Source organism: Piliocolobus tephrosceles, chromosome 1 (assembly GCF_002776525.5).
Source record: "Piliocolobus tephrosceles isolate RC106 chromosome 1, ASM277652v3, whole genome shotgun sequence".
NCBI lineage: Eukaryota > Metazoa > Chordata > Mammalia > Primates > Cercopithecidae > Piliocolobus > Piliocolobus tephrosceles.
Window position 1 is genome coordinate 54,249,334 of NC_045434.1, and position 15,666 is coordinate 54,264,999.

At 35.0% G+C, this 15,666-nt stretch overlaps 1 protein-coding gene across 3 annotated transcripts in view; it reads right to left on the bottom strand.

Moving 5' to 3' along the window:
• DENND1B (DENN domain containing 1B) overlaps positions 1-15,666 on the bottom strand; it is a 267,493-nt gene that overhangs the window by 85,667 nt on the left and 166,160 nt on the right. For all 3 annotated transcript variants that reach the window (XM_023224711.2, XM_023224712.2, XM_023224713.2), the window contains one exon: positions 6,660-6,785. In XM_023224711.2, the coding sequence (XP_023080479.1) occupies positions 6,660-6,785 (126 nt within the window). The remainder of the gene's footprint in view (positions 1-6,659; positions 6,786-15,666) is intronic.

Consider the following 15,666-nt stretch of genomic DNA (forward strand, 5'->3'; position numbering starts at 1 on the left):
ATTCTGTTGATTTCAGTGGGAGAGTTCTGTAGATACCTATCAGGTCTGCTTGATGCAGAGCAGGGTTCAATTCCTGGATATTCTTTTTAACTTTCTGTCTACTTAATCTGTCTAATGTTGACAGGGGGTGTTAAAGTCTCCCATTATTATTGTGTGGGAGTCTAAGTCTCTTTGTAGGTCTCTAAGGACTTGCTTGATGAATCTGGGTGCTCCTGCATTGGGTGCATTTATATTTAGGATAGTTAGCTCTTCTTGTTGAATTGATTCCTTTACCATTATGTAATGGCCACGTCTCTTTTGCTCTTTGTTGGTTTAAAGTCCATTTTACCAGAGACTAGGATTGCAACCCCTGCCTTTTTTTGTTTTCCATTTGCTTGGTAGATCTTCCTCCATCCCTTTACTTTGAGCCTATGTGTGTCTGCACATGAGATGGGTCTCCTGAATATAGCACACTGATAGATCTTGACTCTTTATCCAATTTGCCAGTCTGTGTCTTTTAATTGGAGCATTCAGCCCATTTACATTTAAGGTTAATATTGTTATGTATGAATTTCATCCTGTCATTATGATGTTAGCTAGTTATTTTGCTCATTAGTTGATGCAGTTTCTTCCTAGCCTCGATCGTCTTTACAATTTGGCATGTTTTTGCAATGTCTGGTCCCGGTTGTTCCTTTCTATGTTTATTGCTTCCTTCAGGAGCTCTTGTAAGGCAGGCCTGGTGGTTGACAAAATCTCTCAGCATTTGCTTGTCTGTAAAGGATTTTATTTCTCCTTCATTTATGAAGCTTAGTTTGGCTGGGTATGAAATTCTGGATTGAAAATTCTTTTCTTTAAGAATGTTGAATATTGGCCCCCACTCTCTTCTGGCTTGTAGAGTTTCTGCCGAGAGATCTGCTGTTAGTTAGTACGAGGGGCTTCCCTTTGTGGGTAATCCAGTCTTTCTGTCTGGCTGCCCCTGACATTTTTTCCTTCATTTCAACGTCAGTGAATTTGACAATTATGTGTCTTGGAGTTGCTCTTCTCAAGGAGTATCTTTGTGGCATTCTCTCTATTTCCTGAATTTGAATGTTGGCCTACCTTGCTAGGTTGGGGAAGTTCTCCTGGAAAACATCCTGCAGAGTGTTTCCCAACTTGGTTCCATTCTCCCTGTCACTTTCAGGTACACCAATCAGACGTAGATTTGGTCTTTTCACATAGTCCTATATTTCTTGGAGGCTTTGTTCGTTTCTTTTTACTCTTTTTTCTTTAAACTTTTCTTATCACTTCATTTCATTCATTTGATCTTCAATCACTGATACCCTTTCTTCCAGTTGATCGAATCGGCTACTGAATACAACTGTGCATGTGTCACGAAGTTCTCATGCCATGGCTTTCAGCTCCATCAGGTCATTTCAGGTCTTCTCTACAGTGTTTATTCTAGTCAGCCATTTGTCTTATGTTTTTTCAAGGTTTTTAGCTTCCTTGCAATGGGTTTGAACTTCCTCCTTTAGCTTGGAGAATTTTGATTGTCTGAAGCCTTCTCTCAACTAGTCAAAGTCAATCTCCGTCCCGCTTTGTTCCTCTGCTGGCGATGAGCTGCGTTTCTTTGGAAGAGGAGAGGCGCTCTGGTTTTTAGAATTTTCAGTTTTTCTGCTCTGCTTTTTTCCCCATCTTTGTGGTTTTAGCTACCTTTGGTCTTTGATGATGGTGACATACAGATGGGGTTTTAGTGTGGATGACCTTTCTGTTTGTTAGTTTTCCTTCTAACAGTCAGGACCTTCAGCTGCAGGTCTGTTGGAGTTTGCTGGAGGTTCACTCCAGACCCTGTTTGCTGGGTATCAGCAGCGGAGGCTCCAAAACAGAGAATATTGCTGAACATCAAATGTTGCTGCCTGATTGTTCCTCTGAAAGCTTCATCTCAGTGGGGTACCCGGCGTGTGAGATGTCAGTCTGCCCCTGCTGGGGGTGCCTCCCAGTTAAGCTACTTGGTGGTCAGGGATCCACTTGAGGAGGCAGTCTGTCCGTTCTCAGATCTCAAACTCCGTGCTGGGAGAACCACTACTCTCTTCAAAGCTGTCAGACAGGGAAATTTAAGTCTGCAGAGGTTTCTGCTGCCTTTTGTTCAGCTATGCCCCCAGATGTTGAATCTACAGAGACAGGCAGGCCTCCTTGAGCTGCAGTGGGCTCCACCCAGTTCGAGCTTCCTGGCCACTTTGTTTACCTACTCGAGTCTCAGCAATGGCGGGTGCCCCTCTCTCAACCTCGCTGCCGCCTTGCAGTTGTATCTCAGACTGCTGTGCTAGCAATGAGCAAGGCTCCGTGGGTGTGGGACCCTCCACGCCAGGCACAGGATATAATCTCCTGGTATGCCGTTTGCTAAGACCATTGGAAAAGCGCAGTATTAGGATGGGAGTGACCCGATTTTCCAGGTGCCATCTGTCACAGCTTCCCTTGTCTAGGAAGGGGAATTCCCTGACCCCTTGTGCTTCCCGGGTGAGGTGATGCCTCACCCTGCTTCGACTCATGCTCATGGGCTGTACCCACTATCCTGCCCCCACTGTCCCACAAGCCCCAGTGAGATGAACCCAGTATCTCAGTTGGAAATGCAGAAATCAGCCATCTTCTGCGTCGCTCATGCTGGGAGATGTAGACTGGAGCTGTTCCTATTTGGCCATCTTGGAACCCTTGAAACATATCTTAAGAAGTGTATCATGGCTGGGCGTGGTGGCTCATGCCTGTAATCCCAGCACTTTGGGGCCGAGACGGGTGGATCACGAGGTCAGGATATCAAGACCATCCTGGCTAACATGGTGAAACTCCGTCTTTACTAAAAATACAAAAATTAGCCAGGCGTGGTGGTGGGCACCTGTAGTCTCAGCTACTCGGGAGGCTGAAGCAGGAGAATGGCATGAACCTGGGAGGCGGAGCTTTCTGTGAGCCAAGATTGCACCACTACACTCCAGCCTGGGAGACAGAGTGAGACTCCATCTCAAAAAAAGCATCATAACAGAGGCAAGGTAGAACAGAAATATATCACACTAGAGCAAGAGAGAGGGACCATGAAAAAAGCAGATTCAAACCTAAGCCCCATTATTCACTAGCTAGAGAAACAGTGAGGTTACTCAAATTCTGTGAGTATCATTTTCCTCATCTTTAAAATATAAAGGGTAACATTTTGAATGCTTGTAAAAATTCAACAAGAACACTTATCCAAAGAGCCTATCAAATCCTGTCATCCAATGGGTGTTCAATGGTCAGTTAATGTTTTCATAGTGATAAAAAATTATGAATATCAGTCAAAATAACAATGTAATTAACAAATAATATGTAAATAAGGCTGAAGAAATGTGTTAAATAAAATAAGTATAATTAATTCAGAGAAAGAAGGTGTCAGTACAAACTACAGCTTTCAGGATCATGAAGGAACTAGATAGCTATTAAAAGTGAGGATGAAAAGCATTGCCAGGAAGAAAGAACATTGTAAGTAAATGTGTGGAAGCCTGAGAACCTTAGGACATTTGAAGTCACAGGCAGAATTCTCTGAAGTGAGGGCAAAGTTTAGAAAAAAAGGAAAACAGACTGCCTGCCCATGGTAAGGGCCTTGAATGCCGGGTGAAGAGATGGCCCCTGAGACTGATCAGTCATTGGTCTACCCTACAGGTTTAATTCTGTTAAAAGTAAGGAAATAATGGTTTATTTTTATGTGTATAAACAATCATAAAATTTTAGAAAGTAATGTCTAGTAAAATAATTCTTTTTTTTTTTTTTTTTTTGAGACCCAGTCTTGCTCTGTTGCCGAAGCTGGAGTGCAGTGGCGCGATCTCGGCTCACTGCAAGCTCCACCTCCCAGGTTCATGCCATTCTCCTGCCTCAGCCTCCCGAGTAGCTGGGACTACAGGCACCCACCACCACGCTGGCTAATTTTTTTGTATTTTTAGTAGAGACGGGGTTTCAACCGTGTTAGCCAGGATGGTCTCGATCTCCTGACCTTGTGATCCGCCCGTCTCGGTCTCCCAAAGTGCAAAGTGCTGGGATTACAGACGTGAGCCACCACACCTGGCCAATAATTCACATTATTAACACCTACTGAGTAATCTTTTCTTTTCCAATTGTGCTATAATAGCTACAGGATACTCCTTAAATATGTTTTTGAAACTTCTCTCTGCACTTAGCCCTTTTTAAAATATCAACCAAAATATATTTGATTGATATAAAATATTTTTGGTTGATATTAAAAAAAGGTCTAAGTGAAGAGAGAAGACATTGGTCTATTATATCAATGACCAAAAGAATTATAAAACAAAAAATGAATACACTTTTAATAAATTGACACAAGCAATTTATAAAGATAATGGTTGAAAAAGCAGTTTATGCATAAAAAGAAATATTTTCCTTAAAAGCTATTTCTTGTGAAAATAAATGGAAAATAATCATCTAAATGCATTCAGTATACATTAAAAAGGAAGCTTTCATTCAAAGATTGAGTCAGAAGAAATGTAAAGGCATAGAAAATGAAAATACTATCACTCAGCTCCTAAAAAAAACTAACAGCAGAAATGAAAACAAGAAAATATCGAATGTAAAAAGAAAAAACATGTAGGCAACTAAACAAATAAATTTCTAACAAACTGTGATCAATAAACAAGAAAGATACTCTAAGACAAAATTAAATATTTTTCACAGATAATAACAATCTGGCTTTCGCGATGGTTTTTTTAAAAAAAGTCACTGAAATCTTATACTCCTATCCGCTCAACGAAGCTTAAAGGGTGAGAAAATTAAACAGTGAAATCTATAGTAACTAATATTAAAGATGGGATATTTTATTAATTTCACTCAGTACACAACACACTGATAGTTTAAATCATTGAAGAAAACGTTCTCACTTCAATTTGCTCCTTTCTTCAAATCTGAAGTACTCAACAATTTTAAAATAAAAATGATGTTTAGTTTATAAAGATGAATACGTACTTAAATATGTCAAAATTGAAGCACAGTGATTTTTTAACTTTCCTTCCTGTACTGTAAACTTGAAATCAATCCCTATTTTAAAAATTTGACGTAACCAGAATCAATCACTAATTTTGTTTCAAACTCATTTTTATGTTTTTACTGATGTTGAACAATTGAAATACGAATATGCTCTACTGTAGCATAGATTATTGGTTTCCAGTCTTTTAAAGAATGTGACCCTTACAACTATGAGCAATTTTTTAAGACTCCCCCATGTGAGATATGTATACTCTGTATAGTACTATGAATTATATAATGCTTTAAAAATATACACATATCTCAAAAAGATTAGCATGTAAACTAGACAAACACACTTATAGAAACAGCAGCTGATTTCCCCATGCATTTAAGGAATCCTTCCAATAACTGGATGACCTTTTAGAGCTATAAGGATCACTTGAGTGGGAATCACTAATTCAGAAGTCAGTTTAGAGAAGATATAACCCATTCACATTTGTTTAGTGCTTCATAGTTTACAATTGAGTTTAACACCACTCTGAAAGATAGAGGGGGAAGGTGTAAGAATTCTCATTTTACAAATATGAAGATCAAAATCTAGAGCGAATAAGGAGATGGGTCAAGGTTATGCAGCGTAGTAACAACTCCTATTAGATAGCAGGTCTTCTTATTACTAAATCAATGTTTTTATCTCTTACAACTTACTCACTCAGTGAAGGAAGAATAGTCTAATAATTTCTGTAAAATCAGCCTAACATAATCTAACCAACAAATGAATTTTGACTTGCACCTTTTTGGATACTCTTAAAAACTTGGCTATAATTCTACACAATAATAATTAGGATATTAAAACAGAAAGAATGAGAAAACGAGCTAAGATATGCTAAAGAGATAAACCCAGCTTAGCAAAGGGTCATGAATTACAAAGACAACAAATTTCCAAATATTGTAAAACCTTCAAGTTCTATTTTCCTTAAGTATCACTTTGTACCTGTCATTTCTAAACACATTAATCTAATAAGCCCAATTATCTTATGAATTTCTTAAGGATCTTAACAAGATCAGGTAAGTGTTTTAAAATACCGCAATACAGGCCGGGCGCAGTGGCTCACGTCTGTAATCCCAGCACTTTGGGAGGCCGAGATGGGTGGATCACGAGGTCAGGAAAACGAGACCATCCTGGCTAACACGGTGAAACCCCATCTCTACTAAAAATACAAAAAATTAGTCGGGCGCGGTGGTGGGCGCCTGTAGTATCAGCTACACGGGAGGCTGAGGCAGGAGAATGGCGTGAACCTGGAAGGCGGAGCTTGCAGTGAGCCAAGATCGCGCCACTGCACTCCAGCCTGGGCAACAGAGTGAGACTCCGTCTCAAAAAAAAAAAAAAAAAAAAAAAGGAAAGAAAAAAAAGAACTACAGTAATACAATTTTTTCATTAGTTAAGGAGTAAGTATTCCACTTCTAGGGTATTAAGAAGGTGATACAAATACTCTGGGAAATACTAATGGAAGAGTACTAAACAAAACTAAAAATAAAAAGTCAAAAATTGGAGATGAAAAGTATGTTTTAAAACATAATGTTTTGGATCTTAAAAGATTTCCATGATACATTTTCAAGATGCAATATTAAAATGATGTCTCTTTTTTTCTGTCTCATTCCAAAGAACCATAAAAAAGCAAATTAAAACAGTGATGAAACAAAACGCTTACAGGTTTGTATCTCAGTGCATCTCTGTAGGATCCAAACAAAGCAGCCTGTGCTCTAAGAAAGGCCCTAGCTACTCCATCACCCGTAGCTGTAGACTGCTTCTTCAGTTTATTTTTCAAGGCCGAGACCTGCATGACAGAAAGGAATAGCTAAATTAACACCTCAGAAATTGGTACAGCGAGGTAGGAACCCAATCAGCAGGCAAACCACAGTGTCTTCAGGTCAGCCAAAAATTCATCCTCCTCCCTGATAGCTTATCTTTTTAACTGCAGAGAGCACCTGCTGGTCTGTTAATTGAAAGAAAGCAGGAGAGGAGAGTAACGTGCTAATGCAAATTGGTTTATGCTCTCTTTTTATCCCAAGGCCTCTTGACATAAATAAGCTTTAATTATTTTACAATAAACTGCTTGTGAGCCACATTTCTACAGATTTTTAGCAATTACAACATGTGTCTACTTGTTTTGAGATGAAGCAGGTTGGGTTTTGTTCATTTTTGCTATGTAAGGTTATTTGTTACAGGTCCTCCAGGATCACTTACCATTTAATTTTATTTTTGGAAGTCTCATTTGCATATATAATTTTCCAGTCATTTGTTGAATAGTATTTGTCATTATGAGATAAAGAAGAGGGGAGAGGAGATAAAGTTATTGAAATTATACCATGAGTGGAGAATTTTATGCAAATGTTATACATTTTCTCATTTAATATTCACAACAGTCTTCTAAGAAAAGCATTCATATTCCCATCTATGAATGAAGAAATAGAGGAACAAAGATGTGAATTCATTTGCCCTTACTATGTAGCTAGTAAGTGGCAAAGCTGGGATCTAAACCTAGTTCTGTCCAGTTTTTTCCACTACCACATGGTGGGTTTGAGTTCAACATCATTGTCTCATGAACCAGTAATCAGATTAAAACACTAAGGTTTCTAAATCAAAGAAAAACTTATCTAAAAATTTGCTTATTTTTAAAAGGTATTTAAGTTTATTTTAATTTTTCATACATTTTTCTATCTTTTAATTTCAAGTGCTATGTATTTTAGAAAACGCATGTTATTTATGAACAGAATTTTAAGTGAGATCATACTCCTGATGAAAACTCTTATTATTTAAGGAGGAGGAGATATAAAATGTTCCTATGTATCCAACTCACTGTGCCAATTCCTTTCACACAAAATAGTAAACTATATTCTATACATTTAAAAATATTGGTTCTCATATATATTCATCAATGCTTAAAATGGAAACAGGTTAAGTTCTGTAACAATTCTGTTTTATTTAGAAATAAAACCGGTAAGACAAATTTTGGAAAGAATGCTCACTTAACAGAGTATATTCTTACCCTTATGAAACTATCATATAACAAAATAGTGTCATTTTTCCTTTTATGTATCTATGTGCATACATATATATGCACACATATACACACATACATATACATGCACACATACACCCAAAAACACATGCACACATATATACACATACACACATATATCTATGCAAGAAGGCTTATTTTTATTTCTTTATGCAAGTAGCCCTGACTTCACTTGTAGATGATTGTAATTGAACTGTCAACCTAATTAACAACTAAACTTTGAATAATGCTAATGAGAAATGAACACAGCATCAGAGGAAAGACCAGCTCTACAGGTGATAAACCTTCACAGTAGTGACATTTTCCAGTGTAAAGTCACAGTTACTGTGATCTGATCAAAGAAAGAGACCCCCATTGGGTCCAATTATAACCACAGTTTTGAAAAAATTATTGAGTTATGTTCATAATCTATGCAGAAAGGCCTTTGCAGTGTAGGTCTTCTCCCCATAGCTGTGATCTTTTCAATTTATATCCAAGCTCCATAGATTCAGATAACAGTTGAGAGCCTAATTCATTTAGCCCACAAAGTGCATAAACCAGGATTCATTTAAGAGAGGTTTTTATTATTAAAATCTAACCTCAATAAATGCATATTTTTAGGTAACCCACATATTCAAACAATAATAATTACAAAAATAAATCTAAATTAATGTCCTTTATTCTGAAACTTCTAATACTATTTTTAAGTTTCAAATGCCTTCAATAACAATGGGAGTGAATATCAATATACATATTTAATTACCACATACACACCCCCAAAAGATATGATGTAAGGAATATGATTCCAGTCTTTTTAAAGTATTATTATACATAAATAGTTGTTTTTAAAAGATTTTTACTTTAGAAAATAAAAAAATTAAAATGCCCCTTACATCTCTGCAAAAGAAAATTCCTTAATGTGTACTTTTTAAAAATAAAACATGAAATTCACAACTCAGTTCTCCATAAATCAAGAACACAATGTTCTCCAGACAATCACAACATGTATGCTCACTAAGAATACAGTCAAGTCAAGCCATTCCTCAACCTTCATTATACCAAATCCTTGACCGCATAATTGTTGCTTGAGTTATACGGGAGTATTAAACACACTGTCACAAGCCATTCTGAACCAAATTATAAAAATGCAGCCTTCACTTCCAAAACTAGTCAATGATAGCTCCTGAGCTCCCTGTGGATGTGTAGAAAATAGAAAAAAGAAAGTACTTGTTCTAGAACTATGCCGGCCAGTAAGGTAGCTATCAGTCACACACACACTTGATATTTGACTCGTCTCAACTCAGATTTGCCATAAGAGTAAAATAGACACTGTATTTAGAAGACTCAGTACAATAAAAAAACTCAATAAATTTTATATTGATCATATTTGGAAGCAATAATATTTATATACAAGGTTAAATAAAATATATCATTAAAATTAATTTCACCTATTTTATTATTTAATGTGGCTACAAGAAAACACAATCATACATGTGGCTCACTTTTTTTTTTTTGGACGGTGTTATTCTACATGAGTATACTATCTAATTTCATACAGATTTTAAACTAAAATTGCCTGGCAAGAAATATAATTATATTTCTCCTTTGCCTCTTTCTATATTATTTCAACTTTTACAAATTACAAAAAAGGAATTTTTCCTTGACCTATTCTAGTGGGCTTCAATTGCCAGTACATCTGAAGTTGTTCCTGTTTTTCAGAGACCAGAAGGGCAGCTAAGTGTTTCTACATGTGCAAATGAATGCTCAAAAAGAGTCTGTAAGAAAACAATTGTTTTTAAAAATCAGTTTCAGATATAAGGATATTAATAGAATATAAAATGATTGCATCAATCTTGCTGTGTTTCTGGTCTTTACATCACTGGAGTAAATTATCACCAGTTACCAATGCCCTTTGCAGTGCTAATTAGCTTTTAGCAGTTTTTATCTATAAAAATGATGGTGTTCTGTACTTTTAAATACCTGGTCTAGGAAAGAGCATTTTCTGCTTTAATTTCCAAACTTCTAAGTTTAGTTATGAAATAAATGTATTTCTTCCCATGAAATCCTAAGGCTTATACTCACCCATAACTCTGAGTTCAAAAAAGCATTTGGAACCTTAGTCATATGGCTATTATCACATAATCCTATAAACATTGAAAAAATATCAATTGTTTTATCTTTTTATTCTTAAGAAAGTAAGCTAGCTTCAACCTCCAATGGCTAAGGATTACTTCACAAAGGACATTTTATCTTATGGTCTTTAGAGACTTTACACTCTGTAAATACATTTTTTAAAAAAAATCTAATTTAGTATTAGGATAGATCACAAATGAAAAGTTAAACAATGAAAAGAAAATTCAGAAATAAGCATCACTTCATTGCTCGTATCAAATGTTTTAAATTCCTTTCAGTCAGAATTCAGACCTCCAAGCAGTCATCCATGGGAAGAATTATAACCTGGATTTTAGCACAGTGGGAACTCACTGTAGCATGAATAATATTACCACCAATTTCCCACTTTTACCCTCTTAGCACTGAAGTGACTATGAATAAAAGGACAGAATTACATGAGTAAACACACCAAACAGGTACACGTTAAAAGAGCATAAGCCATGTGCACACAGTCTAAATAATGAAGTAATTATACCAAAGAAGAGTAAGCCAGGAAGGCAGAGGATATAAGTGGGTTGAGTTTTTCCGAGAAGTGACAGATTTCTTCTTTTACTTAACTTTTAGATGTGATTTCTAGATATGTTTTTGCAGTAAAAATATATTAACTGCTATACCTAGAAATTTTTATTTTACTTTTAATGATCACAAAGAGAAACATCAGGGTAAAGAAGAGAAGATAAAAATAACTGTTCTAAAATAATATTTACATAATCTACACAACCTAAAACACTCCTAAGATATTTTTAAATATTTCCTTTCATATAACTAAACTGTTCTCTAGAAACTACATATATTTATAAAAGTTAAAGTGTCAAAAAATCATCTGTAGAACAAAGATATAAAGTTGAAACCTTTTATTCTTCCATGAATCATGTTATAGTTATCACATGAATTAGATATTAAATCCCCACACTTCTTTAACCTTTCTAAAGTTCAGTTTATTAAGAAACAAAATTAACACTTCTCTCTTAAATAATTTTCTAATAAGTCTCTATTTCAAGATTAAAACAGTAACCTTTAACATTTATTAAATGAAAAGCATATGATATACTTACAGAGCATATCATTACATTGTTTCATTGGTTTAAAGTACCTGTCAAATCCTAACTAATACGGCATCATCTACAAGTATTCAATGAATTTCCAATAAAATCCAAAGGTCTTTAACAAGAACTACACATATTTTATGATTTCCCCTGCCTATCTCTACTATCTCATTTTGCATAGTGTTTTTGTTTATTTCACTACAGCTGTATAGGTCTTGAATTAACCAACCTCTTCCCCACAGGAAAAACTTTAAATATGTTATCTCTCCTCCCCCTCTTCTTCCTCCTCCCACTTGGCTTACTCATACTCACCATATTGAGGTCAATTCTCCATAAAGACGTTCCTGATACACTGAGCTTGGCTGGACCACAAAAGGCTGATCCGAGTGTGCGGACTAGTAAAAATGGCATCTCAGTTTGGCTACAATTATTTCCATATCAGTTTACTTATAGCAGAGATGGCTGTAAGTCCACCAACATCTATTCTCCCTTTCTTTGCTGATGGAAATATTAAGTTTGAGCTGGTACATATTTAACAAAACTAGGTTAACTCAGCTAGTTTCCAACATCCCTTGGAACTTGGTGTGTCCATATGGCTGGGTTCAGACAAATGGAATGAGTTGAGGAACATGACATTTTCAGGCTGTCCCTAAAAGGGATATGAATACCCCTCTGTGGATTCTCCTCTTTTTTTTCTGGGGCAAGGTAGACAAATAGCATACCTTAAACCTGGAGTTGCATGCTATGTATTGAGGATGGCAGAGTTATCCCACATCTCTGGAAAACTTACCTCTTAATTGTTATACAAGAGATAAATATATTTCTATTTCTATCTAAGAATGGGTATTTAGGTCTCTCTGTTATAGCAGCTTAGCTTGTACCCTAGTAAATACACCAAACAGTAAACAAACAGTATAAATGATAATAAGCAGTATAAAGGATAATAAACAAACAGTATAAAGATACATGACAGATATGAAATAAGAATATAGACCAAGCTCCTAACTGCTTCCATAGTTTCTCATACTGGTGCACCTGAAATCCCATCCTCAGTGCAACTGTCACAGCATCAGGTTCCTGCCACGTCATAAGAAAAATGAAACCTCAGGCTTGCAGCCTTTACTATTAAGCTGGAGAAGAACATTTGAGCCCCCGAGAATTTAGGCACTACCACATAAGACAATGCCTTGCTGCACCACAGAGGCACACATGGTTTTTTACTGTGTCACTGAGCTAGAACAGGCTCAGCATCTACCTATCTCACCCTTAATCTAAATTAGGATACCACTGTAATTCTCTCCAACTGCACTCTGTTTCTTTATAACATTTGTCTCTATTTGTAAAACTAGATGAGTGTTAACACACCATAAACTCTATGAAATAAGAGTGTATGTCTGCTTGTTCACCACTATATACCCAGTTCTTAGCACAATGTTTGTACACAGTAGATACTTGATAAATACCCGTTGAATGAATGAATAAATGAACAAATCTAACAACCTGTTCCAGGCACAATTCTACAATTATTCCTCTAGTTGACTCAATCAAAGTATCTATGATGGTGCTCAGAAACATAATTCATTTAAAAGGTCACCTGGTCATTATGATATTAGCAAGGTTTGGGAACCGCTATTGTGACAGTGCTCACAATATTACACACAAAAAAGTTGCTTGAATGTGGAAAAATCAAGAATTTAAAGGACCAGAAATAAATTGGAAATAATTTTAAAAGCCAAAATCAAGGTTTACATTTTTCAGAAAAAAAATATATCTGCAGTAACAAGAGAAAGAAGCATGCTGTTAAGATAATACATGGTAGGTAGGAGGAAGACATTAAAAGTAAGGCGAGGTAATTTAGTTGGAAATGAAAAGCCACGAGAAAGCCAAGGAACTTCATTGAGCACTTAAAATCACTAAAAGTAACAAACAATAAATCAACTTTAGAATGGCAAAAGTACAGAGACATAAAGGGAGGGATTACCAAAGCCTGGATCATTGCTGTGGGAAAGCTAGGTTCTCTTATTCAATTGAGAGAAACTAACAAAAATCTTTTAAATGTTTAGAAGCATAGTTAAGGTTTTTGGGTTTTGCTTTTGTCTTCTTTGTTTTAGTATTTAAGGTTTATATTTTTTAAATATACACCAAGAAAACAGTTGGGAGAACAGCAAAATCTATAATAGCTTACCTACAAACAAACAAAAAAAACTACTTTGTAAATAATTTTATCTCTGATAATAACTATTTAAAAGAATAGCTGAGTTTCCACAGACATTCAGCCGGGTATGCAGAAGCACAATGATTGCCATCACAACATGGTTTCTTTTTCTAAACACAGGAAATAAAAGGTTATACTCATAGTCAAAAAAGTATATTTTACATATGCATCCAGGTTTCTCATTTTCATTATTATTAAAGTCAAATGAAAACATCCTTATAAAATGTTCTAGGAGGTAACTGTAAACAGACTTTAAAAGCAAGCTTCTATTACTAAAGATAAAAGAAGTGCTATTATATTTCCTTTCAGCAAACACGTATTGAATGCCTATGTACGAAGCACTGTACCAAGGCTGTGTGGCGGGGGCAAGGTACAACTAGATGCCTGAATTCTACCGATTGGAGATTGAGAGAAGAAAAAGCATGACTATACTTTTCCAAGGGCAAACTAAAAGCAATATTTGTCTCCTGAAGTAATAAAATGTTCTCCAAATTACTCTAGAAGCTGATTGAATCTTTCTAACCTGACCACCCTAGAAATTTGTTAGGGACTTCATTTACCATTAAACACAATAAGGATAACAGCAGAACTGTGGCAAACCTGGAACTAATATAATATTCTCTGGGGCCTATTTTTCTTTATAACATATATTATGACAATTTAACATGTTAAACCTTCATGTTAGATTACAGGAAATATTCAATGAATTAAACATATCCATTGACAGTCTGTGTGGTTCTAAGAGTTTAATTTGCTTACATAACTTAATATTTTTTTAAAAGTTTATTTTAGAATTATCTGAAAAAAACTAATTCTTTCAAGCTTATCCCCAAATTAATAAATTCACTTGAATGTAGACATTCAAATATTTGATATCAGAGATTTAGAGACTTTCTCCAGTTCTTATATGCTCTTAATGATTTTTGGTGATTCAGGGCACTTCGTGTCTTTTTTTTTTTTATCACAAAAAACCATTTAAGGCACTCCTCCTTATGATTCCTGAAAGCTTCACTATAATATACATGATATTTTAGATAGCATCATTATAATAAAGTCTTTTCAATGTTTTAGTAATGAAATATGCTACATACAAGGATATAGCTATCCTGTAACATACAGTGGTCTACAGTGACTTGTACAATAACTCTTAAGTGTACCATATTTTCTATATACCCTCATAGTAGAAAACACAAAATTATTTTCCAATAGTATTATATTTAAGACGAAAATGAAGTTTTAAAAATAGCGCTGAAAATCCTAATTTAAATCAAATGGATCAAACTAATATGTCTTTAACAAGTTTAAGTGGCAAGTAAGCTTCTATAATATATTTTAAAGGAGTTATTCATTACATTGTATATCACATTTATATGAAAGGGATCATGGTCTACTGTTTCAGACACAGGCCTGAGGATCAACCTCTATGAACTGAATCTCTAGATATACCATTAACAGTATACTTTCTGTGCCTTGATTTTCTTATCTAAAATAGGAATAGCATATTGACCTATCAATATTATTACTATTCTTACAATCTAACAAATTTAAATTATTAGAGACAGTTAAGCAATACAGGTCAAAAAACTTGCCTGTTGTAATGAATATTGTAAGACATGTAACTTTTTCAGATGTCAATTCTAATGTACTTTCATCCATAGGAATTTATAATTGTTTAATTTAATATTCATATGAGGAAAGATTCCTAAATCTTATAATTCTAATTATTAGCTTAATTCCTGGTAAGAGGGTAATCCTATTTATATTTGAAATAGTAACAACCTCCAAATTGCTTTTTAAAATGTTGATGATAAAAATTAAAATGAGCAGGAATATCTCAGAAATACATTTTAAATCATTATGCAATTAAAACTAAATTGTATGCAGATTTGGAATAGGAGGTTTTAATACTGCATTTTCATAAATTAAAATCAACTCATTTGAGATTTCAAATGTTATATTTAATTCAATTGGTTCTTTTTCTCACCCTTATGAACATACCACAATAACACTAACTTTGATTGATGCTGTAACTGAGTCCTAACATTTACTTTTTTTATTTCAAAACATTCAAACTATACTACAGATGTTTGAAGGTGTCTATTTGGCATAGCCACTAAAAAAATAAAGTCACAATATATTCATAGACAAAAACGACAAGAGTATATTTTATTGGATCTAGTGCCTTTAAAAGTTATTCCATATAATAATCAATATCGTTAAAATC